The sequence below is a fragment of the Haemorhous mexicanus genome, chromosome 6, assembly GCF_027477595.1.
Source record: "Haemorhous mexicanus isolate bHaeMex1 chromosome 6, bHaeMex1.pri, whole genome shotgun sequence".
Classification (NCBI taxonomy): domain Eukaryota; kingdom Metazoa; phylum Chordata; class Aves; order Passeriformes; family Fringillidae; genus Haemorhous; species Haemorhous mexicanus.
Genome location: NC_082346.1, coordinates 61,123,975 through 61,149,331, shown reverse-complemented (window position 1 = coordinate 61,149,331; position 25,357 = coordinate 61,123,975). Strand labels below are relative to the sequence as shown.

The following is a 25,357-nucleotide window of genomic DNA, read 5'->3' as shown; positions in this document are numbered from 1 at the left end:
CTATGGCTGTAGGACTTCTTTGTGAATGGTAGCTCCAGACAGGTAAGTGAGCACCTGCAGGAGTGTGATGTGGGCAGGGTGAGCGTGGGGCTGGGGACAGGGACACAGGGACACATGGCTGCTTCTCAGGGGGGTTCATGTGTGACAAATGGGGTTGAATCAGAGAGGTGCAAAGATCACCAGAGGGAGCAGCTTGAGAGTTGGTGCTGGGGAGGCTGGTAAGGCAGAACCCACCCTCTCTGCTGTCTGGCCTGAGGTGAAAGCCAATGTCTGAGTCCAGCAGTTGGATTTTTAACTCCACAGAGAAGCTCCTACCCCTGAGCAGCTTTCGTTTTCAAAAGATGGAAATAAACCCACAGGTTGAAGCTCTCTGCTTGGTCAGAGCTGGCAAGGCACATGAGAGGGGCAGCTGGTGCTGGGTGACTTGGAGCCCATTTTCAATCACCTGCCTCTTTTACCACTTCTCAAATCTGCATCTTTTCTTAGTTGAAACAAGAAAATTAGTAAAAAAAATGGTGATTTCAGTGCTCACTCTCGGCCCTTGCAGTGGCCATGTGCCAGGTCTCCTGCCTCGTGGATGTTTAGTGTGGATCTGTAACGTTCAGGACCTTACAGCTCCAGATTGTGTTCCTTCCAGAAGGATTGAATAGCCAGCTTTTAATTGATTAACCTTACTAAAATATGCAATATGGTAAATTAAAACCTGGGGCAACATGAACTCCTCGGGCAGCCCTACAAAGCTGCTGTTATGTAGATCTGCCCATTTGCCCACAACCACAGTATTGTTACTCACCTGAAGGTAATGTGTTTAAGCCACTTAGGAGATACAGGTGCTTGTTCCACACCAATTCCTGCTTTCAAATCCCTTCTTTTGGGAGAGTTTCACTGAAGAAGCTGCTGGTTGCTTTTGCAAGCCTGATAGCCTGTATTGGTTAGCTGGGGTGAGGAGCAAGAGCAATGCTGAGTGTGTGCAGCAGCCCATAATGAAATCCTCCATGTGAGGGTTTAATGAAGTATCACAGGTATGTATGCTGAGAAAGCCAGCCTTTATTTATTCAGCAGCGCCCGTGTGTTTGCAGATTTTTAAATCTTCCCTGTCTGAGAAAATATTTACATTTCTAACCAGTGGCTTCTGAGCCAGCTCTGGTTTATGAAATGGCTTACTGTGTTTCACTTACAGGAGAGGGGTTTTACCCATAACCTGTGGTGCCACTCCTGATTTATGGGGGCCCACTGTGTATCACACTGCTGTGTGCTGAGAGCACTGAATGTCCTTGCTGCTCCATGGCTCTTCTCCAGGCTTTTCCTCTTCTTATTTTCTTGTAGAAGGAAGATGCCATCGATGACACGTTGAGTTCCCGGCACAAAGTCAAGGAGCTTTCTGTCATAGATGGCAGGAGAGCTCAGAACTGCAACATCCTCCTCTCCAGGTATGGTTAAAGCCTTGTTGTGGGGAGTGGGGAGATGCTTGATACCCTGCCCTGGGCTGCCCTGAGTGTGCTCCTCATCCCTGGAGCAGGAGGTTGATGACAGGAACCAGTGCAGCAGGAGAGCCAGTGACACCTGAACCCAGCTATAGCCTTACAGCCTCGGGGGGGGTGGTGACTGGAGGGGGACAGTGCCATTCAGGGGGCAGGTGGCAATTTGGGGGGCAGTGCCATTCAGTGGGCAGGTGGCAGTTTGGGGGGCAGTGCCATTCAGTGGGCGGGTGGCAATTTGGGGGGGCAGTGCCATTCAGTGGGTGGGTGGCAATTTGGGGGGGCAGTGCCATTCAGTGGGCAGGTGGCAGTTTGGGAGGACAGTGCCATTCAGTGGGCAAGTGGCAATTTGGGGGTCAGTGCCATTCAGTGGGCAGGTGGCAGTTTGGGGGGACAGTGCCATTTAATGGGTGGGTGGCAGTTTGGGGAGGCAGTGCCATTCAGTGGGCAGGTGGCAGTTTGGGGGGGCAGTGCCATTCAGTGTGTAGGTGGCAATTTGGGGGGGCAGTGCCATTCAGTGGGCAGGTGGCAGTTTGGGGGGGCAGTGCCATTCAGTGTGTAGGTGGCAATTTGGGGGGGCAGTGCCATTCAGTGGGCAGGTGGCAATTTGGGGGGACAGTGCCATTCAGTGTGTAGGTGGCAATTTGGGGGGGCAGTGCCATTCAGTGGGCAGGTGGCAGTTTGGGGGGGCAGTGCCATTCAGTAGGTAGGTGGCACTTTGGGGGGACAGTGCCATTCAGTAGGTAGGTGGCAGTTTGGTGTCCCTGGAAAGCTCCCTGAGGGGCTGGGATACCCAGGGAGCTTTCACAGGAGGTGAAAGGAGGTTGATTTCACTTCTTATCTTTCTCAACCTGGGTTTTGTTTGCTCTTTGCTGGTGGTTGAAGAGGGTCTGTCTGGGCTGGGGAAGTGCTGGATGTCAGCAGGGTGCAGGGAGCAGCAGTAGTTCAGCCAGGACCTTGCTGCCCACATCTGAATTTTGGGAAGGGGATGTTTCCCTCTTACAGCTGCCCTGGTGGTCTGACAGCCTCCCTCACACTCCTCACCAGGCAGGCTCAGCACTGCTACCAACAATTTAATCTGATCTCCAAATGGCTGCCAAAATCGTAAAAATTATTTTGGCAAGATAAACTACACCAATCAGACTGAATTTCCTGAGAAAAGGGAAACCAGGTTGTGGTGGTCTGAAAGGATGAGCTGTCAGTGCAGCTACTTGTGGAAAAACACCCAAAGAACAGCAGAAAATGCCACTTGTTTCTGACTCACACAGCAAAAAATAAATCCACCATCAGTAAAATTTAAAAATATTCACTCTGCTGTCTGGAGGCACAGAAGCTTCTGTGCCACCCAGGACTGGCCAGGATGTAGCAGCATGGCTGGCAGGTTGGGCTTGCAGCTGAATTCAGTATTTTCCCAGCCTGTGGGTTCTGTCTGGTTCTTCCAAGTGGAGATGGTGCCTTGTCTGGGCAGCTCAGCTGATTTCCTTCCCTAGAAAGCTTGGAGAGGCTGATGTCTGCAAAACAAAAACCATCTGGGTGGGTAACTCAGCCCCTGGTGCTTTTCCCAGAGGCAGCCTGTGGGCAGTGAGAGCGATGAGTGCCACAGCATTTGGGGGTGAAGCTGCCCTGGCTGTGGCTGGCTCTGCTCTGGGCTGCTTCTGGGGATTTTTGTGCTTCCTAGCAGTCCAAATAAAAAAGGATGATGATGAAAGCAGAGTTTAAAGCAGGCAAATGAGTATGTCTGTGGCAGGCAGCTATTAGCAAGTAAAACGATGGGATTTGGGGCTGAGCTGCTCCTGGCATATGTAGGCTGAGCGTGGAGTGGGTTTAGGTGTGATTCAGCCAGAGGTTTAAGTGTATATTTGGAAGTTAAGCACACAAATAGGTCCTTCAGTGGGAAGGGGAGAGACCCAAGCACTTAACTTCAAAGGCATCTTGCACATCCTACTGAGTGAAGGTCTCAATTTCATCTCACCAGCAAACCTTTCTCTTCCAAGAAAGCAATGGCTGGAAAGGAATTGCCAGTAACTAATCCCACAAAAGGGCAGGATGGAGGTTGCTGATTGCCTGCCTTTCCCTGTGGGCTGGTTCCTAGGGGAGAAGCAGGATCAGACTTGCCCTGCAAGGTGGTCCTCAAGCCTCTGTATGGCTTTTCCCAGGCCCATCCTCATGCAGGGATGTGTGGCTTTGAAGTTGGCCCAGATGCTGCTTTGGAAGTGCTTTGGAGTTCATCCCATGGTACTCCCAGGACCACAACTGAGCTTCTCTCCCCAAAATCCCTTTGGGTGATTTGATGCCAAGTGCCTCAGAGGTGGTGTAGGGATAAAGCCCAAGCATCCTCTTAGTATTCTGAGGTCCAGCTCCTGTACCTCCAGCAGACTCTGTGTATCACTGGGCAAACCCTTCTGCAGCTGCCCGTCCCAAAGCTGGGCAGAGCAGTGGGTCCCTGGTCCCAAATGTTCCAAAGGGACTGGGCTGGCAGCTGGGCTGCTGCTGTCCCACCTGGCTTGCGTGGCCACCACAGGGCTGAGCAGACTTTCACATGTGAAAGGACCTGCAGGCTTGGCCCCTGGTTTAGCCCAGACGTTTGTGAGCTCACCAGGCATTGTCTGGCTCACAGCGTGGAAAGATTACAGCCAGTGAGATACTTTATCTCTCTCTGTAGATTTATTTTTTTGCCTGTTTCCCTTGCTTTGGGAGAAATTACTGCGCAGTGAGATCACTGGATTTTCCTCCAGCCTGTAATGCGGCACAAGAACATTTTTAACGCTTGCTTTTTCCTTCTGTTTTCTGGAGAAGGCTTTGCTGATGTCAGTGCCTCACCGTGTCTCCCTCTGTGAACCCACCACGTCCTTGCTTTTGCTCCCTGTGCATGGGTGTGTATTTTTAGTCCTGCTTTCTGCCAGATGCAAATCCACCCCTCTCTCCATCGTTTTCCGGCTGTGAATGGCTCGTTTGATTCCTCTCTCCCAGCGAGGCGACAGGAGGCATTTTTTCCCCCCTCAGATGAATGTGGCTTTTCAGGGAGGGCGCGTCCCTTTCCTGGCAGAATTTGTTTTTCCCCTTCACACTTATTACATCCTCCACGGGCTCTGACAAAAGCCACGCCGAGCAGGCCGGGCTGGCGAGCTGTCACCTCTCATTGCCAGGCTGCTGCCTTTAAATCCCTGTGACAGCAAGTCCTGTGACCCCGTTCCTCTCAGACGGCTCGCCTTCGACAGCTGCTGCCAACAATGATAATTATTGTGGTTATAGATAAGCTTCTAGCTTTCACTGGCCCCTTTCCCATCAAATTGTCTGAGAAGCTGTTTTCTTCTGGCGCCCCGCGCTTGCTCTCTGCTGATGCAGGGGCAGGCTCTTGTTCTTGGCACTGGATTGTGATGATTCCTGAGAAAAGTTGGGGGTTTTTTTTGTCCAACCTTTTTATTTTTAAATGTGTTTTTATTGTTGACTGTGCTTTCAATGAGTAAGGGCTTAGAAAAGTCACCATCATCTTTCTCTACCCTCCTGGAGATGATGATGGCACTTTTCTGTGCTTTAGGTGTTTGCTGTGGATGAGGAGTAGCTGCCTGACCACCCCTTCTCCCAGGAGCTTTCAATGAGTAAGGGCTTAGAAAAGTCACCATCACCTTTCTCTACCCTCCTGGAGATGATGATGGCACTTTTCTGTGCTTTAGGTGTTTGCTGTGGATGAGGAGTAGCTGCCTGACCACCCCTTCTCCCAGGAGCAGTTTTGCCTCCCAGGGATCCCCAGATGCCCAGACCTAGCCAATACCTGCTTTTCATCAGGGTGGAGACTGGTGTTGGTGGTCTGAGCATTCCTGTTTCTGCTTGGAGTTCTCCTGCAGTTTCGTATCCCACCTCAGATCATGTCCCATCCTGGCCACTGCCGTTGTAAGGGACAGGTAGGGTGACCCCAGGATGTGGCTGCTGGTTACTGCAAGCAGCAGAGGAGATACTTTCCAAGGATTCTGGATTTGTTCCTTGTATGATGACCCCAGCAATTGTCTTGGCCTCTGCTCAGTGCAATCTTTGAGCTTCCTCCCCTTGCTGAGGTAGATTTTAATTCACTCCTTAATTAACAGACCCTGTCTAGGGTGCTCCCTTGAGGAGGAGATCAGAGAGGACTGAGTGCAGGATGAGAAACATGGGCTCATAAGGAATGAAGATTTACTTACCAGGTCTGTGAGATGCACCTGTCTCAATAAAGCTAATCCTTCACTTCCAGTCTTGAGCAAAATATTCCAAGCTAAACCAAGCCCTTGCTACCCTGGCCTTAGAGACCAGAACCCTTCCTGTATCAGCTTTAGCTTCCAAAAGCCAACTCCACAGTCTCAGTCTGCTCCCTGAAGAGATGTGGGGGTGTAAAATACCCTCCTTGTTTAATTACTCAGAGTGATCAAGTCAGCTCCCGATCTTCTTTTTGATCTGCTGATCAGGTTGACTTCCAAGGTCTCACATCCTGCTGTAGGGTGTGTTTCTGGTTTCAGCTCATTCCTTTGAGCCACATCCAGAGTTTCAGCAGCACTTGGCAGCACTGATCACTGATACTGGGGCCGTGGGGTCCCTCAAACAGGTCTTTTCAACTCTGTGGTTTTTCCCTGCGTGCAAGTACAGGGAATTACATTTTTTAAGCTGGGTCTGTTGCAATGGCTTTAACCATGACTGCACGCCAGGAGAGAGAGAGAGAGGATGTAAATGGAGTTGCAGGAGTTTCTGGGCTTTCCCTTTATTTAATTTAGATTATTTTACAGACCACAATGCAAAGAATAAGAAAAATACGTGTGGTTTTGCAATCAAAGTCCTTGCAGGGAGCGGTTCCTTGCAGTCAAATTAAAGTGTAATTAATGGCTGCTGTAGCCCAGGAGGAGCTGAGGGCGTCTTTCCATCTCTCTGTTGCCTCAGCTCAGTGTGGGCTGCTGGCAGAAAGATCCCTGCCAGGAAAGCCCAGCCTGGTGGTGCTCCCTGTGACACAGTGGTCTGTGGTTTTGGAAATCTCCAATTGAGGCTGCATCTTCAATTCCTGTTAGGTGAAGTAGAGGATGAAAAAGGTGGAGGAGAGGATGGTTTCCAGCATCTTACACTTCCAAGAGCATTGAATCCCCATCCATCCAAAGAAAACCAAACTGATGGGTTTCCTGGGATGCTGAACATCCACTTGTCCAAATTTTTGATTTATTTCTAATTTTATCCTAGAGGAAGACTCCAGCCAATGGTGATCAGGAAAAGCGGGAGAGATTTGAATCCAAGAGCAGCAGTGGAATTTGGCCAGATTTTCTCTAAGGGTTGTGGCAGTGGGTTCAGGGGCAGTGCTGAGCTGCACTCCTGAGCCTGGGCTGGGCTCTGTTGCCAGTGGGAATGTAACCTCATTGGCCCTGTGGCCTTTGGGGTGCTGGAACTGCAGGAGCAGCATTGCTATGGACAAGTGTTACATCTGAAAGTTGGATATTTAATGTACTGCTTACAGTTCTTACGTAAAGTACTGCTAAACAGGGAAATAGGGAATGGAATGGCAGCTGCAGTGTGGGGAGAGGGAATTGGTGTGGGGGGATTTGCCCCCCTGTTTTCAGCAGGGCCAGGGCTGCTCTGTGCTGTGCTGAGCCTTGGCAGAGCACGGTCCTACCACATTTCTCACACATCCTCCTTCCTAACGTGCTGGATAGAGCTGTTAGTGATGCTGCTGCTGGCTGGGGCTTCAGCTGTTCGTGCTGCACAGGTGTGAAAGGAAACTCTCCTGAGCCTTCCCTCACTGCTGGGTTGGGAATAACTCTCCTTTCCCTCCACCTCCCAGGCTGAAACTTTCGAATGACGAGATCAAACGAGCGATTTTGACGATGGACGAGCAGGAGGACCTCCCAAAAGACATGCTGGAACAGGTGGGCAGCGTGTCTCTTGCTCTTCTGTGGCTGTCTCATGCTGGGACAATGCTGTGCAAAGTGCTTGGGACCAAAAGCACAGCTTTGAGTGTGCTGGACCCCAAATTATTTACCAACCACATGCTGAAAAACCACCCAGGTGGGCTGGAGCAGCAGGAAAGCAGCTTGGTTGTGGCATCAGTGCTGGGAGCAGCACGGCCCCCATGTGCCATTCCTGTACCTGGATGTGCCCTGGGACCCTGAGGTGGGGCTATTTTGCCTTTTTGTGGCTGCAGCTTGAAGTTTGTGCTCAGTACTGGTTTATTTTTGAAAGGTTTGACAGTGTTTTTTAATCCTCAAAAGGGGAATCCCATTTTCACCCCCTCTGAATCCCTTTGGAGGCATATTATTCACCTGTCCTTAAAGCTGAGCTGGTAATTGCACTTTGAGCAGAGATGTGGGAGGATTCATTTCACAAAATTTCCATCTGCTATTAAGTAGAGTTGCAGCAAATGGGAGTCCCTGACTGACATCTCCTCTGGCAGAGCTGATGTTGAAACCTCCTTGGAGCAGACTTAATTCATCTGTGGTAAAAGCTGAGTGATGGCAGGGCAGAGGCAGGAGACACTGACGTGATGGAGTAATGTGAGGAAGGTCACAGGGACAGCAATAACACTTATTTCACAGGTGCCTTGGGGTCACTGCCTGTACATGCTGAAAACGTGTTAGACTCGAGGAAATAAATCACTTTTTAGCTCCTGAAAAAGTGTGCATGGATCTCATGTCCACTGCTGTGCTTCTTCCTGTTCAGCTCCTGAAGTTTGTTCCTGAAAAGGGAGACATTGACCTGCTGGAGGAGCATAAGCACGAGCTGGACCGCATGGCCAAGGCTGACCGGTTCCTCTTCGAAATGAGCAGGTTGGTGCCTCAGGGGACACGTTCTGGCCATGGGAATGAGCACGTTGGTGCCTCAGGGGACACGTTCTGGCCATGGGGAATGAGCAGGTTGGTGCCTCAGGGGACACGTTCTGGCCATTGGGAATGAGCAGGTTGGTGCCTCAGGGGACACGTTCTGGCCATGGGGAATGAGCAGGCTGGTGCCTCAGGGGACACGTTCTGGCCATTGGGAATGAGCAGGTTGGTGCCTCAGGGGACACGTTCTGGCCATGGGGAATGAGCAGGTTGGTGCCTCAGTGTCTTGGTTTGGAAAGACAGGAGTCTGCTAAGGAAGGCAGGAGCCTCCCCTGAAATGGAGAATGTAAACCATCCCCACCCCTCTGAATTGCTATGAATTTTAAATTAAGGGGCTCTCAGGCAAAAAATATGGGAGCAGGAAATAACAGTTCTTTAATAGGGAAGGAAATAAAGGATAAAATAAAACAATGCAGTACAGTAGAACAACACTGACAGAGAACTCAGCCTGACACCCTCTTGGTCAGGGTGTTGGTAGCAGTCCCATTGGAATTGTGGCTGCAGCCCTCCTGGAGTGTCAGGTCTAGTTCTACTGGAGCAGAGATCCTGTAGAAAGGTGCAGTCTTCCTCTGAAGATCCAGTGGAAGAGGCAGCTGTTCCTCTGGGAAATCCAGTGGGAAGCCATGCTGGTGTTCCAGAGTCTCCAGATTATATCCGGGTAGGAATGCTTGGCTCCTCCCTCTGGGCTCACATCTCCCAATGGGATGCTGTAGTTCTTCTCAGCCATGCAGTGACATTCGCTAGCCTGTTATCAGCAGATGTCCCCTGCCAGGGAGGAGTGGTTGTGATCACTCAGAGAGAGAGATAAGGCAAACTGCCCACCTGACAAAAGACAACTGCCATACAGATGGTCATAGAATAGTCTTGCCTTGCAATCTGGAACACTCAGAGGACACATTTTGGCCATTGGAAATAAGAAGGTTGGTGGCTCATGGGACACATTTTGGCCACTGGCTGCATGGGTTGGTCAGGAGGTGGCTGTTCCATGGAGCCTGCCTGGGAAATAAGCCCTTCTTACTGTTTTTAAAATCAAGAAATGAGTGGGCCAAGCAGACAGGAAGGCAAGCAAGGTGCTCCAAATTATAAGGATTATTTGTGATGCTCTGGTCCTAAAATCAGGGTTGTGCTCCCATACAAGTAGCAGCTGGACAGAGCAGGGGAGAGGGATGGGGAGATGGATTATGTGGTGGTTCTGGGTTGATGGTTGGACTGGATAATCCTGAAGGTCTCTTCCAACCTTGATGATTCTGAGATTCTGTGATCTAACCTGGTCAGATGGAAGGTGTCCCTACAGGGCAGAGGGGTTGCAACTAAATGATCTTTCAGTCCCTTCCAAGCCAAACCATTCTATGATTCATTGTGGCCCAGGTGGGAAGTGCTGTTAGAATGATAACACAGTGCTCCTTTCCCTTTCATCCTAATGAATATTCAAGCCTGATGGATGTACATTTTGTCCTGCTGTGTAGATGAGTCCCACTTGTCACCTCAGGACTGACTCATCTCCAGGGCTCCTCAGACTATGTGAGACTGAAAGGAAATGTCATTTCTTCCTGCTCCTGGTGGCAATCATTTAAGACTTAGGAGTCTTCAGGGATGAATAACCTTATCTATTGCATGCACATCCTCTAGAGGTGCCAGGTTAAAATCTTGAAGCTCCTTATTTGAATTGCACTGAGCATTGAGCTCTTTGAATTTCTCAGCTGAACTTCAAGCCAGTCGCTTGTTGGCAAGGTCAGTGAGTTTTACAATTGGAGATTGCACTGGGAGATCAAAAATAGAAATGCTCCCATCCTCCCTGAGCAATGCACTGACAATGGGCTGTGTGCTTGCTGAGTGTCAGAGGCAGGCAGGATGGAGCTGTGCAGCTCAGACCTGAGCCCTCGGGGCTGACTGACACTCAGAATTAGCTTTTCTATCACAGGTCACCTTTCTTCTTCACAGGCTCTCACCCAAGTGTTGCTCCCATGCCTTCATCCTTTGGAAGGCACAATGTGCTGATGCAAATGTTTTCCTTGATTTCCAGCACGGCTTTTTAATTTTGCCTTGTGATCTGTAACCAAGTGTGATGTCTTTGTCACCTCTGATTAGTATAACAGTTAGCTCATGGCTCTGTGTGAGCATGTCTCCCATGGGTCCTTGGTCTCGAATCACACTGCCATGTGCATACAAGTGAGATCTTGGTTAGCATAAACACAACTGACATCAGCAGAGCCATGACTGACTTGCCCAGGAAAGGGGCTTTCCAGCCCAGTCCATCAATCTGATGATCAGAAGGTCCAGTTTCATTAGTTCTGGTCATAGGTGAGCCTCTCTCCAGCTGCAGCTCATCACAAAGCCATGGGGAGCCCAGACCTCATCAGCACCTTTGCTTAGGAGTGGTTGTGGAAGAACTGTTTGTTCATACCAGTGGGGTGTAAAGATCCACTTGTTGAACCTGCTGAGTTAGGGGATAGGCTCAAGCATGTGCTTAAGAACCCACAGGGATCCTCCCCAGGAGCTTCAGTTGGCATTTTTTTCCCATCCCAGCACAGTTTCAGGGAGAAAAGGGGTCATTATTTTTTAATCACCCTGGCTCCAGCATGCTTTGTGAGCACAGCTGTGAGCAGTGGAGCAACCAAACTCTGCCTGGAGCAAGCAAAGCTCAGCCTGTTCCTCCTCTTTATTTTCCAGGATAAACCATTATCAGCAAAGGCTGCAGTCCCTCTACTTCAAGAAGAAGTTTGCAGAGAGAGTTGCAGAGGTCAAACCCAAAGTGGAAGGCAAGTGACAAGACCTGCTAAGGGACTTTGTGCCAGCACAGGGATCACTCCCAGGAAGAGCATCCTCTGTGCCAGGATGAGCCTGGTCCACGTGGAGCTGGCAGTGATAGGGAAGGGAAGGGAAGGGAAGGGAAGGGAAGGGAAGGGAAGGGAAGGGAAGGGAAGGGAAGGGAAGGGAAGGGAAGGGAAGGGAAGGGAAGGGAAGGGAAGGGAAGGGAAGGGAAGGGAAGGGAAGGGAAGGGAAGGGAAGGGAAGGGAAGGGAAGGGAAGGGGTTGGTGGTCACTCTTTGGGGGTACTGAAGGTGTTGCTGGTGGGCTGTTGTGGCAGGGGGTAATGTCCCACCCTTCTCTGCTTTCAGCCATCCGTGCTGGCTCCAAGGCAGTGCTGCAGAGCAGCAGCCTCCAGCAGCTCCTGGAGGTGGTCCTGGCCTTTGGGAACTACATGAACAAGGGCCAGAGGGGCAATGCCTTCGGGTTTAAGATCTCCAGCCTCAACAAGATTGCAGACACCAAGTCCAGCATTGACAAGTGAGCAGCCCCTGCCCTTATCCTTGGTAGCATCCATGGGCCCCAGGGGTGTTGGGGGGATTCAGGGGTCATTAGCATTACCCATACTCTTGGACATGGGTAAGTGGGAGCAGTCCCCTCTTCCTGCTGCCCAATTTGGCACATCCAGTGATGTGAGTGCAATTTTTTGAGCAGGACAGCTTTCAAGGGAAGCCAAGCTGCAGATCAGCACAGCGATTGGTGGGGCCTTTCCTTCCTGGGCTGACTAAACTGCAGCCAAGGCTGATTAGGATGATCATCTTCCAAATGCTTTTTAACCCATTTGGAGATGCCAAGAGCCAGAGAAAGGGTTCCCAGGGGCTTTTCTCCACAGAAACTCTCTCTGCCACTCTCCCATGCTGATGCAGCCATTGCATGGTTTGCTTTACCCTGCTGAGCTCTGTTCACAGAACAAGAGGAGCTGGGTCAGGTCTCAAACCTGCCTGATCTCATCCGTCAGTAAAGACACTGGAGGACAAGAGCAGTGATGCTCAAGTCACCTTCCCGGGGTTCCTCCTGTGGAGAACCCTTCCTGCAGGGCTGCTCTGCCCTGTAGCTGTGCATGGGACAGACCCCTCCCATGTCCCCACGCAGGCATCAAGCAGCATCCTTGCAGAAGTCCTCAAATAGTTCATTACTAGGGTTGGGGTTTAACCAGGGGTTTTGACTGAACAATGAGCCCCCCAAGATGCTGCCAGACTGACCTCTCTGCTCCTCTCTCCTAGGAACATCACCTTGCTGCACTATCTCATCACTGTCGTAGAAAAGAAATATCCCAAAGTCCTCCGCCTGCACGAGGAGCTACGAGACATCCCACAGGCTGCCAAAGTCAAGTAAGCAGAGGTTGAGGTGGCACTTGGGCAGCCCTGGGAGCACCTCTGCCCTCATTTCAGCCTGCTTTGCCATGTCACCTCACCCCAGCTCACCCTCCTGGCCAGATCCTGGCTGCTGGGCTGGGTATCCCAAGCCATGGCCATGCTGGCCCAGAGCAGCCCAGGACGCAGAAGCAAACATCACCTGGCAGCTTTAAATCCCAGCCCTTGCAGTGAAGGCTCTAAACTTCTGAGCTTGGGGGAGGAGAGCTGCTTGGAGCAGCCACTTCCTGTTGTTATCTCACCACAAAAGCATTTAATTAATTTCTAATGGTGCATTAAGTAATCTGGGAGGAAGCGGTTGCGGTGTGGCTGCAGATAAAGGGCAGCTGTGCCAGGGAGGCTCTGCCTGCAGCACAGGCAGGACCAGGCAGCTGTGGGAGGGACTCACCTGCATCCAGCTCCTGCCTGCCTCTTGTTCTACCAACATGGAGTTTTTGGGATTTGCAAGCAGATTTTTAACCCTGCCCAGATTTTTAACCTGTTGGGAACAGGCTGCCCCAGTTCAGCAAAGCCCTTAAACAGAGCCTGGACCTTTAAGTTCAGGAGGAATCTGCTGTTCTGTTGCCCTGCAAAGCCCTAAAGTATGTGCTGAAGTACCTCTGAAATCAGTGAGGCTCTGTTTTGGTTTTAAACTCCAGCTGGAGCTTATGGGCTTTGATGCTTCAGGGATGTGAGCAGCAAAGATCACAGATTTCTGTAGCCAGTTGTGTTAGCTGTGGACATGAAAAGGGGCTGAAACTGCACCCCTTTAGAGAGGGTGCAGCTAGAACAGGTTACCCAGAGAAATTGTGGATGCCCCCTCCCTGGAAGTGTTCCAGGCCAGCTTGGATGAGGCTTGGAGCAACCTGGGATAGAGGAATGTGTCCCATGGCAGCAGGGTTGGAACTGGATGGGCTTTGAGGTCCCTTCCACTCAAACCATTTCATGATGCTGTTAAATATACATGGAGTTTACAGTGGCTTGAGGGTTTTCTAAGCCTCAAAGGTCTCTTGTAGCAGTGGTGGGTTCCCAGGGAAGATGTGTACTGCACAAAACAAGGATCCTCATTTATTAAATGTAAAATAATCACCAGCCATTGGGGTTGAGCACAGTGACAGGACAAATCCTGGCATGCAGGGAACAGTGTTCTTCTGGTGGTTGGGCACTGGAACAGGCTCTCCCAGGGCAGTGGTCACAGCCCCAAGCCTGACAGAGCTACAGAACATTTGGACAATGCTCTCAGGCACAGGGTGGGATTATTGGGGCTGTCCTGTGCTGGGCCAGGTGTTAGACTTGGAGATCCTTGTCAGTCTCTTCCAGCTCAGGACATTCCATGGTTCTGTGGGTGTGTGGTGCTCAGTTTGAAGGCATCAGCTGAGGGCATGGCTGAGCAGGACATGCTCCATGCTGGTGCAGGCTCTGGCTTTCCCATGCTCCTGACCTGCAGCTGTTGCACAGACACTTGGATGGGAAAGAAAACGCCTGCACAGAGGGTTTCTTTACCCCCCTAAACTTTATCATTTCTCTCTAAACTGGACACCATATGTAACATTTGGGTTTGGTCCAATCCAGAGCGAAACCAAAAAGATTCTAAAGCTCTGGAAAACCCTGAATTCCCCCCAGTCCTGCAGCTGTGAAGCAGAAATTGCCGCCTCTGTCAATCCCACCACTAGTAATGAACTGCTGGAGCACAGAGCTCCCAAAACTGCATTTTCCCAGACTAAACCTGCCAGGAATGCTTGCCCCGTGACCCAGCATCAGCATTTCCAGGGACCCCAGCTCTCACACAGACACCCCTGGAAAGGCATCAAGCCTGTGGTCACTGAGGCTTTGTGAGAAAGCTTCCCCTAACATAGTAGTGGTAGAAACCCATAAGCACTTGAATTTGAAGCTCATCAGGGGCTTGAGCCTTGTGTAAACAAAGGCAGTGCCAGACGTGGTGATTTATTTTTATTTCTCTATATTTGGGCTGTCTCCCTTTGTGAAAGGCTCGCTGCTCCTCGGAAGGATGCTTTGCCTGGTGTTCACCCAACCGTGGTACCCTGAATAACTCTCCTCTGTGCACTGGGACAATGATCCCCTCTACTGCTGGACCTGGAGAGAAATCTGTGCCCAGCAAAGCACTCTCCTGAGCCATCCTTTCACTTGGAGAGGGCTGGAGGCTGCTGAGCTGGCTAAACCTGGGCAGTCCCCTTGATTAAAAATACAGAGGAGCGCTTTGCCTTGAAACAAGCAGCTGCAGCCACTGTGAGATAGTCCCAGCTTAGAGGCTGCCAGCCTGATTTGCTGCTTGAGACACATTGATCTACAAAAAGGAGGCAATGTGGGCAGGGTTGGGGTCTTTTCAGTGGGAAAACCATGGTCAAGTTGGTCAGGTAGCTGTTGATTTTGCTGAGAAAAGCTGAAAATTAATATCCTGCTATTTCCAACAGCATGACTGAGCTGGAGAAAGAAATAAACACTCTGAGAAGCGGCCTGAGAGCAGTGGAGACTGTAAGTATTATTTAAATCAAGTACAGTCCAGCCTGGCTCTGAGCAGCAATCCCTCCTTGGGGAGGCAGGCCAGGGAGCTCCCAGTGAAGCTGCTTTTATCTCACATCCTGGAGATCTGTTTGCCTTTCCTTCCTGCCCTGCACGTGTGCCTGTCCTCTCAGGGCTGTTCTGGCACTGAAGTTACCATGTGTGATTACCCACACTCATGGTTTATGTCTCATTCATCAAGGGAGGCTGAGTAAGCCTAGTGGTGATGCCCAAGGAGGATCTGTGATGTACAGGAGTCTCCTCTTGGCTGTAAAGTCACTGAGGGTTGGGGAGCACTTCTGCAGCACAGCTGGAGTGGTGATGAAATGGTGGAGGTATCCCAAAGGACTCACTGTCTTGCTGAATCATCCTGCTTCCATAAGCTTTCCTGCAGGATTTGGCTTAAAAGCTTACTTCAGGCAGTGTAATCCAGGGTGTCCTGCATGGCAGGGGGAGCAGCAGTGGTGGTGCCAGCAGAACCCCTGGCACTGATTCAGGCACAGTCCCAATGCCACTACCAGAGGCCAGTGGTATTTGTGTCCCTCATCAGCCAAGGCCTGACCAGATTTACCTTTTTTTCCCCCCCAAAGGAGTTGGACTTCCAGAAGTCTCAGGTTCAGCAGGCAGGTGACAAGTTTGTGTCTGTGGTCAGCCAGTTCATCACATTGGCCAGCTTCAGCTTCTCAGATGTTGAAGATCTCCTGATGGAAGCAAAAGAGCTGGTAAGGCCACCAATGTCCTTGAGATCTGAGCAGCTTTTCAGCCTCACCTCCTTCTCCCTGGCTGTACCCATTGTCCAGCTGGCATTGTCCTTCTGATCCATGCTTGGGCATTATCATGGACCTCGCTGAGGCCATGGCTAACCCAGGCCACCCCTGATGGTAACCTGGCAGAGATATCCTCTGCAGTGAGTTAGGACTGGTGACAAATGCTCTCCAAAGTGTATCATCTTCTGCTGCCTTGGCTGGGTCTGGAGGAGGTCTGGTCATGGTCCCCAGCATCTGTGGAAGTCCACTCTGAAGCAATTTTCCATGGTTGTTGGAAGGGATGGGCTGTGTGGCGTGCTCCAGCTCTTTGCTTTTTAAACACATGTCCAGATTCAAGTTGTGTTCCTGTTTTCTCTTAGGAAAGCAGAAACATCCCTGTTTTATAAACTTGATATCACATGAGGAGAGCATTTTCAGCCTTCCCTCCCCCACCAGCATCTCTAGTAACACGGCAGAGAATTGCAATATCTTGATTAAAATCAGCATGATTAACCTCAATTATATTGACTTATATAGTGGCACTTCTCAGATTCCTCCCTGCATCTTGAAGTGTTAAGTCTCTTAAGTAAACAAAGAAATAAAAAGGCACTAAATGTCTTTTGAAGAGCCAGGGGCACCCCTGCAAATAAAACTAAATCATACAGGCAGGCTTTAAAAATGTTACTCTTGGTCTACCCTGCAATTTCAAAGCAACTAATAAATCTGTTGGTGCTTTGATTTTGTTTTTCTTTTCTTTTAAGCGTGCTTATCTCCAGAATGTGCCTTCACAGTTTTAACAAACTTGCTCTGCACAAAGAGTCTCCTTCAGACTGGAAGTGAGAACAAAGAGTGTCAGTCCCAAGGACAACTCGGGGGCTGCTTGGGGACTGGGACACGTTGGCAGATTGTGGATGTCCTGTCCTGACCTCTGCTATGGCCTCATTCGACTCCCTCACATTAATGGTGTGCAAACAGCACAAGAGGCAGGAAAACTCCCAATTTCCCTGCCCAGGGCTGTGCCTGAGCCTGGGCAGAAATCTCTTTTAGAAGTTTCACCAACACATTTGGTTTCAATAGCAGAGCATGTGGCAATGATAAATAATACCCCAAAAATACTTCAAAGAAAAACTTAAAAGTGCAAGTTTCCCTTCCCCTGCCGTGTTTACTATTAGTTTTATGTCTTCAGTCCCACAATATTTTGCTTCCTTGTTTTTACTGCTGCTTAGTTAATAAAGTGGAGCTGGGGCAGGGGAGGCTCAGCAGAGCCAGAGGCAAGATAGGGAGAGAGGGGGCTTGATAGTGATCCAGGTCTTGCAGGGCAACAGGTAACACACCAGGTGATTTATTTCAGCTTTAAATCCAGGCTTGATGAGGCAAAGCCCTGCTTTGTGCTATGGCTGCTGGAAGTGTTTCCCTCTGCTCCATCAGATTGAAAGTTTTACCAGTCCAGTGGATTTATCCAAGACTGATGCACCCCTGTCTTCTCTCTTGCAGTTTTCCAAGGCTGTGAAGCACTTTGGAGAAGACACAGACAAAATGCAGCCTGATGAATTCTTTGGCATCTTTGACCAGTTCCTTCAAGCTGTGACCGAGGCCAAGCAGGAGAACGAGAACATGAGGAAGAGGAAGGAGGAGGAGGAGCGCCGGGCACGCATGGAAGCACAGGTGAGCACACACCAGCAAGTCTGGCAGCACCTCCAGAGCATCTGGGAGTGGCAACCATGTTATGATGTCCCCATGGTGGTCAGGGTGGCACAGGCAGCACTGGAGACTGGGAGGGGAGCTTCTGTGGTCTTAGATAGACCCAATGGCTTTTCACTTTTGATTACTTGATTAATGACCTTGGTTTGGGGAGGTCTTGTAGCTGAAATGTGCAGCAGAGCTGGTGCTGTCTTTTGGCTGGTGTAACCCATGAGCAGCAGCCATGGGGCTGTGACCCTCAGCCCATGGTTTTATCACAGAATCTCAGAATCATAGAATGGTTTGGACTGGAAGTGACCTAGTTCTAGTTCCAACCCCCTCACTGTGAGCTTGGACCCCTTCCACTAGACAACGTTGCTCCAAGCCCTGTCCAACCTGGCCTTGGAGCACTTCCAGGGGGATGTAGTCTATCAATAACCCTGACCAGCTCTCATGTGCTACGCACTGGGGTGGGAAACAACCCTTGAGTCCCACGAGTTTGGGGATCACCACGCACGTGCTGGGCACCCCCACAACCACCTGTGTGAGACTGAGATGCCTTCTTTTCCCCCTCCACCACGGCCTGCAGCTGAAGGAGCAGCGGGAGCGGGAGCGCAAGGCGAGGAAGGCCAAGGAGAGCGGGGAGGAGAGCGGCGAGTTCGACGACCTGGTGTCGGCCCTGCGCTCGGGAGAAGTCTTCGACAAGGACCTCACCAAGCTGAAGCGCAACCGCAAGCGCATCACCAACCAGCTGGCCGAGAGCGGCCGCGAGAGGCCCGTCACCAAGCTCAACTTCTGAGAAACAAACTGACAGCAAAACCCAGCAAAAGACACGTGGGTCAGTCTTTCTGAAGTGGCTATGGTTTTTGGGGTTTTTTGGTTTTTTTTTTGTTTCCATGACACTGCCTTGCGATTCCAAGCGGAACAGTGGCACGCTCTCTGTCCCTCCGCGGGCGAGTGTGTGTGTGTAGATACTGTGTAAATAGTCGGGTCGGGGGGTGTGGGGGGAGGTGTGTGGGCAGCTCAGTGCCAGCACCACCTCCTCCCCACTCCAAAAAGTAGTTCTCCCCATGCACAAGCACAATGCCGCGTCCGTGGAGCAAGAGAGGACCCAACCCCAAGCCGCCGGTTGTCCCCATGGTCCCAAAGCCAGCGGGGAAGCTGCCTCCTGCTGCTCTCCTGCTCAGAACCCCCCCAGGGCCATTTGCAGGGGACGCCTTGCACACAAGCCGAGCGGTTTAAAGAAAAAAAGACAAAAAAAAAAAAAAAAACCAACAAAACAACGCTGACTGAACTTTAATCCATTGTTTGTTTGTTTGTTTTCTCTCATTGTTGTGATTATTGTGAGAAACTCGCAATCTGTGCGTTCGCGCCGGTTCCCGAGCTCGGCGCCGCGGGTGCTCCCGGCGATGCTCTTCCCGTCATCCTTGGGAAATGCTCTTTTTCCTCCTGCTGCCACCTTGCTAAAGGACAAACTTTACCCCAAAGTGCTTCTCGCTGTAAAGCCACACTGATGTATTTATACTTTTGCAACGTTTTCTGGCCCAAGACAGTGGGAAAGGTTCGGTTCTCGGAGGAGACGAAGAGCATAAACTTTTGCGTTGTAACTTTTGTTCTTGCTTTCTGTTCAATGGGACAAACTGTATCCTCTGTCAAGGTGGGTCAGGACCAAAGGTCTCTGAAATACAAAGGGGTTGGGATAAAACCCAGCAGCTTTCACCTGCCTTCTTTTCCTTTTTCTTTCTCGGACACACAGAAGCAGTGATGCCAAGAAACACCCGTCTCTTAGCCAGGTCCTTTTTTGACTGGTTTGCTGTTCATTGTCATTGCAAATTTGTAAGCAGAACTACCTGTCAAATGTCAGTCCAAAAAAAAAAAAAAAAAGACAAAAAAAAAACCAATAATAAAAGTAATTCAGAGCTCTCAGGGAGTAATAATTTAAGGGTTTAGAAAATTAAGAATTGGAGAATAAAAAATAACCACCATTAACATATTAACATTTCTGTTCTTAAATTATGCCGAGTATATAGAGGACTGTTACTTTTTACTTTTATTTATTTGTGGTATGTTTTTTAAGAAAGCAAAACAAAACCTTTTTATACCACCAATACTTTTGTGATCTTTTTGTTTGTTTGTTTGTTCTTTTTCCTGTGGAGAGATGAGTTTGTCCCTGTTGCACTAGATATTAACACTATTTGAAATAAGGTTGGTTGTTCTTTTTTTTTTTTTTTGTCAGATAATCGGTATTACTGGTGGGTATGGGATGTCAGTTAACTATATGTACTGTATAGCAAAAGTGCTGTTTAAACTAATTTGTATAAAAAAAAAATGGTTCTAAGCACCTGAAGGCCCTGGGGTCTGTGTGCTGAGTGAAAGCTGTGAAATCTCTCTGGAAGCAGAGTTGTCAAGAGCTGTGGTTTTACCATTTTGTTCTTTTCTTCATTGCAACGTTTAACGCACTGTAGATTTAAAAAAAAAAAAGGAAAAAAAAAGAAAAAAAGAAAAAAAAAACTTTCTGAGTAGCATTTAAAGCAGTAATAAATAAAGCAGGTAAGTGCAAAAATAAGGTCCAGCACCTCATAGCCAAGCAGCTGCAAAACCTGCAGATTATGTTCAAAGGTGGAGTTAAGCACTTTGCTTTTAGAAGGAGGGGGAAATAAAGACAAAAGGTAATGATAATACTATTCCTTAACTAAAGTGCCTCTATTTATATTTTTTATTTATGGCTGAAAAAAATGGGGCTGATACAATTGAGGGAATGGACTATGGGGGGGAATTGAAAATATATAAAATAAGAAGGAAAAAAAAAAAAGGTTAAAAAGAAAAAGTTTGGCTTCTGATGGTTTAAGGAATGGTTGGTCACACGTGTTTAATTGGGCAGATGGTGGGGTCAGAAAGGGCAATCTCCTCCCGGGGTCCCTGGGTGCCAGCACCCACCCCGGCTCCTGCCTCTGCAACCCCAGTGCCACATCAGGACCTTTCCTGACAGATTTCCTCTTGCCCTTCCAAACCTCTTGGGTTGTTGTTTTTTTTTTAAATTGTTTTACAACAGCCTGATTATCAGGCTGACTTTGCCATTTCTTTGTTTTCTTTCAAAAAAAAAAATAGAAAAAAGAAAAAAATATTATATCTCTATAAATAAATACAAAGGCTGTGTGCAGGTAATTCCATGTGCCATTGTTGAAAACTACTTTTAGATTGGTGCTGGTGTAAGTAGCCACTCTTTTCTCTTGGGTGTGTATTTTAAAGATGATTTTTTTTTTTTAATAATGCCAAAAACAAAACAACAAAAAAATCCATAATAATTTGTAAAAGAAAGTTTATGTCTTGGACCTTATTAGCTTCGTAGTGACTAAGGTAGTCTGTTAGGTGCAAGGATGTTAGTAGTTGTAGCTAGTGGGAAATGCTGTGTAATGTTATGAGACTGTACATTTTCTAAGATGGCAATATGCAATAAAGCAAAACGATTTCGGTGAGTGTACACGGCAGAGCCTGAGTTATTTTTTAGGGGGAGAAAAATGGGATAATTAGGAATTGAGGCAGGTGTTGAAAAAGAGGCTCTCTGAGGGTTGCTCTTTTTTGGGTGTGTTTGCAGGCATCTCTGGGGTCAGGTGATAAGCCCTTCACCCTTGCTCTGAGTGTTTTAGGAGGTTGGGGTTTTTCCACCCTCCAGGATTGCAGCATCCTCACTGTCCACCCACATGTGGGTTCTGGAACACCTCCCAGTTGGTGAACCCATTCATTTTTCCTCATTTTGTTGTTGCTGATGCCTGTTCCCACCTGGGTGGGAATTTTTCCAAAAGCCCGCCGGGGCTTTTCCAGGATCCTGCATTGAGGCAGCAGCCAGTTTTGTATCATGGGATTGGATCCTGTCCCCTTTTCCAGGAGAAGTGCTGGCTGGGCTGGCCACTGTGCCTCTGGCTAGCCTATCTAGTGATGTTTCCTTGGCAGTAGCCCAAACCCCTCCTGGCTTATTCCTGCTCACCTTTTCCTTTCCCACACACCTTCCCATCCAGGCTGTGTAACTTTCTTTTTCCAACACTCCTGAGTGATTTTTGCAGCACCCAGAGACACCCCCAGACCCCACTGCCTGTGCCAGTGGGAGCATTTGCATTGTGCTCTGACCCATGGGCTTCCCATTTTGGATTGGGGCTGGCAGGGAGCACAGATTCCATCACCACCCCTGGCTGTCATGGGCTGGTGATGCCATGGGAAAGCAGCCCAGGGCTGAGTGGTGATAGGACCCAAGGAAAACAGGAATAGCTTCAACTTCTCTTCCCATCATAAATCCCCATGTCCCCAGCACTGGGCTGGTTGGGATTTGTCCATAAATAGATGGGAACAAGCTGGCCAGACCCCACAAACCAGTGAGGACCTGAAATTCTAGTTTGTGGCAGATTGCAGGTTTCCTGGGCCACGCCACTGTGTGACACAGGGGGCAGGGTGGCTGTGAGCAAGGTCAGGACACAGCTTTCTATTCAACCAAGATACAGGATGGGGAAAAAAAAAACTAGTTACTTTCAAGTTTCTTCAAACCCTTCCACATGGCTGGATTAGCAGCACCTATTGGTTATGAATACAAATTTCAGATGCAATGTTTGTCATCCCAGGGGAAAGGGGACCAGGGTGGGCACTATGCTGGACTGGCACACCTGTGCTGTGTGAGCCCACGTCCACTGATGTGCTGGCTGTCTGGGTTTTCACCTGAAAAAAGGCTCCTGTTCCCCAAATCCTGGAGGCTGTTCCCTCCTCTTACAGCACACCCTTGTGTTCTGGATGGTCCAAACCTGCCCAGACCCGCTGGTGCCAGGGAAGCTGCCGGGCACGGCGGAATTGTCCCGTGGGGCCACCCGGGTTGGTGGCACCAAACCTGCTGAGCCAGCTCTGACTGTGCTCTGCTCCAGCCCGGCAGCTTTCCCTGCTGCCCAAGGCTGGGGCGACAGGAGTGTCAGGTGTCACCTCCCGCACTCAGCCTGTTATCCCTGGCATCGCCCCCAGCTGGGAAAAGATGAGTCAAGGGCTTGTGGCAATGCCTGATGCAGGCACGGCAGCACTGCAGCATTGCATGCAAAGCTCAGCTCAGCAAGTAGGGCAGGCACGGCCAGGTGGGGAGACACACCCGGCTCCCATCCTGCTGGCAGCCACTCTGCTGGACTTCTGGACTATTTATTTAATCCCAAAAAAGGGGACCGTGGGCCCAGTGGACCTGTCAGACTTTGATATCCCTGCTGGAGGCCCTCGGGATAGGGGAAGCAAAGCAGGGATGTTGCCAGTTCTGCTCCCAGCTGTGCTGTGGGACCTGTCCCCACTGCCACTGCCCCCATGTCACACCTCGAGCAGATGCTCTGGGGTAAAACTGCACTTTGCCATCTTCACTTTCACACAGCCTGATCAATTCTGCAGTCCTTGTGCAGGGCTGGCACTGCTGGACTGCCACAGGAACAGGCACAAGTCTCATGAGGAGCAACTGGGAGAGCTGAGGGGGCTCAGCCTGGAGAAAAGGAGGCTCAGGGGGGACCTTCTCACTCTCTACAGCTCCCTGACAGGAGGGTGGAGCCGGTGGGAGTTGATCTCTTCTCCCAGGTAACAAAGAACAGGACAAGAGAAAGCCTCAAGTTATGCAAGGGCAGGTTTAGACTGGATATTAGAGAAAAGTTCTTTGTCCAAAGAGTTACCAAACATTGGAACAGGCTGCTCAGGGCAATGCTGGCGTCACCATCCCTGCAGGTATCTAAAAGCCATGTAAATCTTGTGCCTGGGGACATGGTTAATGGTGAGATTGGCAGTGTGGGGGGAATGGTTGGATTCAATGATCTTTGAAATATTTTCCATTCTAAATGATTCTGTGATTCCAAACAATTCTATGATTCTATGATTCTCAACTCCCATAAAAACTGGTTATTTCATGAGCTTGTGCTTTCGGTAAAAGCATTCTTTAAGTTTTGCTTCTGGAGGAGACAGGAGAGGCCAAGAGGACCCAAAGGTGATGGATGCAGGAGGGAGGAGATGGGCCCCATCTCCACTCCATCTCCTGCAGCAAATCCTGCAGACATCTCTCCTGGGAGCTCTCTCCCTGGCATTGTTCAGGGTCCTCCAACAGATGCATGTGAAAAGGAGAGCTCTCTGTTTGACTGAGGAGTGCTCTGACCTCAAACCTCTGAGAATTTCTTGCCATTTTTAGCCTTAAACCAGGCTTGCTGAGAGTGTGCAGGTAAGCCAGGGAGAAATCAGCAAAGGCAGAGCAAAGTGCCATCTGCTGGCTCTTTCCACCTTCAGCATTTTAGAGCTGCCAAGAACAAAATCAATTCTGCTTCTTGTTTTCCTCTGCGATCTCTACTGTGGTCTGAAAAGTTCTCATGCTGAATTTTCTATGGAAGTTTCCCCCAGCATGAGGAGGGCTAATTTTAATTCTCTCCACTGCAATTCGAGTCAAATAGCTGAAGGTCACAGCCTGTGGCTTCTCTTTGACTTTTGGCAATGCCTGACCTTCAGGTGGATGCTCAGGGTGTGCACATGCAGGCACCAAAAATGCACGTGTGTGTAAGATAAACCAACTCAGAACAGTTTCATGGGTCATCTGAACTTACTTCCATGGCTTTTGAAATTACCACAGAATGCCCCACTGCACTACAGTGTCCCCAGGGCTTGCCCCAGTGCCAGGGTTTGTGTTGGGAGCCTGTTCCTACCCAGCTTTCTGCCGGGGTACCAGTTGTTGGTTTCTCTGGCTCTGGATTGAAGGCACTTGAGACAGTAATTCATGTTCAGACTCAGGTGTTTATTATTTCTTATCAGTAAAACAGTCTCTTTACTGTGAGTTTGGCAGCTTTTCATTAGCCAGGCACAAAATGGCCAACAGTCTCTTGTTACAAGGTCTTTTAAGACTAAACAATCCAATTAAGAACTGACACCTAGATTATTTTCCCTTTTAACCCAATAACTGATCCCAAAGAACTCTCAATGTGGAATTTTCTGCCCAATTACAAAATGCCACCAAAACCCAAGAAGAAGAAGGAAGAAGAAGCATGAAGAAGAAACCCAGGACAACACCCTGAGCCCTCCATCTTGCTTCCATCCACAACATACTAAAAACCCCAAAACCTGTTTCTCACCAAGTGACACACCTACACTGCTCTCTATAATCTGTTTCACACTTTTGTGGATTCTAGTCTATTTTGAAGTCTAGGAAACTTTCTCCATGAATGGGGGTCAAAGTCAGTGCTCCCCTGGGGGTCAGAACACCCCAGAGCAGACAGGGAAATATTCCTGGTGCCCTGGGTTTCCACGTTTTGTATGCACTCTGTTGTCACACTGCAAAGAACTTGACATTAAGCTGGAGTTTCCCAGTTCTCAGAGCAATTTTGTGAAGGTAATTCATTGAAATTGCCATTTTTCATTCCTTTCTTTACAGGCCCATATTCCAGTATTTGCTCATGTGCTCTCAGCTCAGGGGTGGCTCTGCAGGAGAGGCAGAACAAACTTCGGTTTGGGGCAGCAGCAGGCAGAGCTGCTCTAAACCAGGATTATCCTGGGCAGCAGCACAGCAAGTCTGGAGGACACAGCTTTGTTCCTGCTGCCTAACCCATGCCTTTGGCCTGCCAGGACACTGCTGTAAGCTGGGACAATGCCCCTGCCTTCACCTGGGCTGTGGGTGCTGAGGGGTGCCAGGAGCTTTTCCATCTGCTTGAATTTGTGCCTGTGTACTTTGACATGGCTTTACTTTGCCAAGCTCTGTGCAGAGCATCCTCTGGGCTCAAGGAAAATTAGAAAGTCCCAGTTTTGTGCTTTGTCCAGCTCCTGATCATTGCCTAAAACCCTTTTTTGCTGTGAAATCAGTGAGAAGCACTCAGGCAAGGCCTGGTTTCTATGGTAAATCTTTCCAATTTAACAGCAGGAGGCAATCACCATTTGAGTTACATTTTCTGTAAAGACTCCACAATTCAAATGCTGTAT

General features: G+C 49.4%; 1 protein-coding gene across 1 annotated transcript in view; it reads left to right on the top strand.

Moving 5' to 3' along the window:
- Positions 1-20,888, top strand: part of DAAM1 (dishevelled associated activator of morphogenesis 1) — a 94,285-nt gene extending 73,397 nt beyond the window's left edge. The window contains exons 17-26 of the mRNA XM_059850543.1: positions 1,327-1,430; positions 7,267-7,351; positions 8,142-8,248; positions 10,973-11,061; positions 11,421-11,589; positions 12,333-12,440; positions 14,894-14,954; positions 15,572-15,703; positions 17,222-17,392; positions 17,997-20,888. Coding sequence (XP_059706526.1) covers positions 1,327-1,430; positions 7,267-7,351; positions 8,142-8,248; positions 10,973-11,061; positions 11,421-11,589; positions 12,333-12,440; positions 14,894-14,954; positions 15,572-15,703; positions 17,222-17,392; positions 17,997-18,206 — 1,236 coding nt within the window. The 3' untranslated portion in view covers positions 18,207-20,888. The remainder of the gene's footprint in view (positions 1-1,326; positions 1,431-7,266; positions 7,352-8,141; positions 8,249-10,972; positions 11,062-11,420; positions 11,590-12,332; positions 12,441-14,893; positions 14,955-15,571; positions 15,704-17,221; positions 17,393-17,996) is intronic.
- Positions 20,889-25,357: the final 4,469 nt, after the last annotated feature.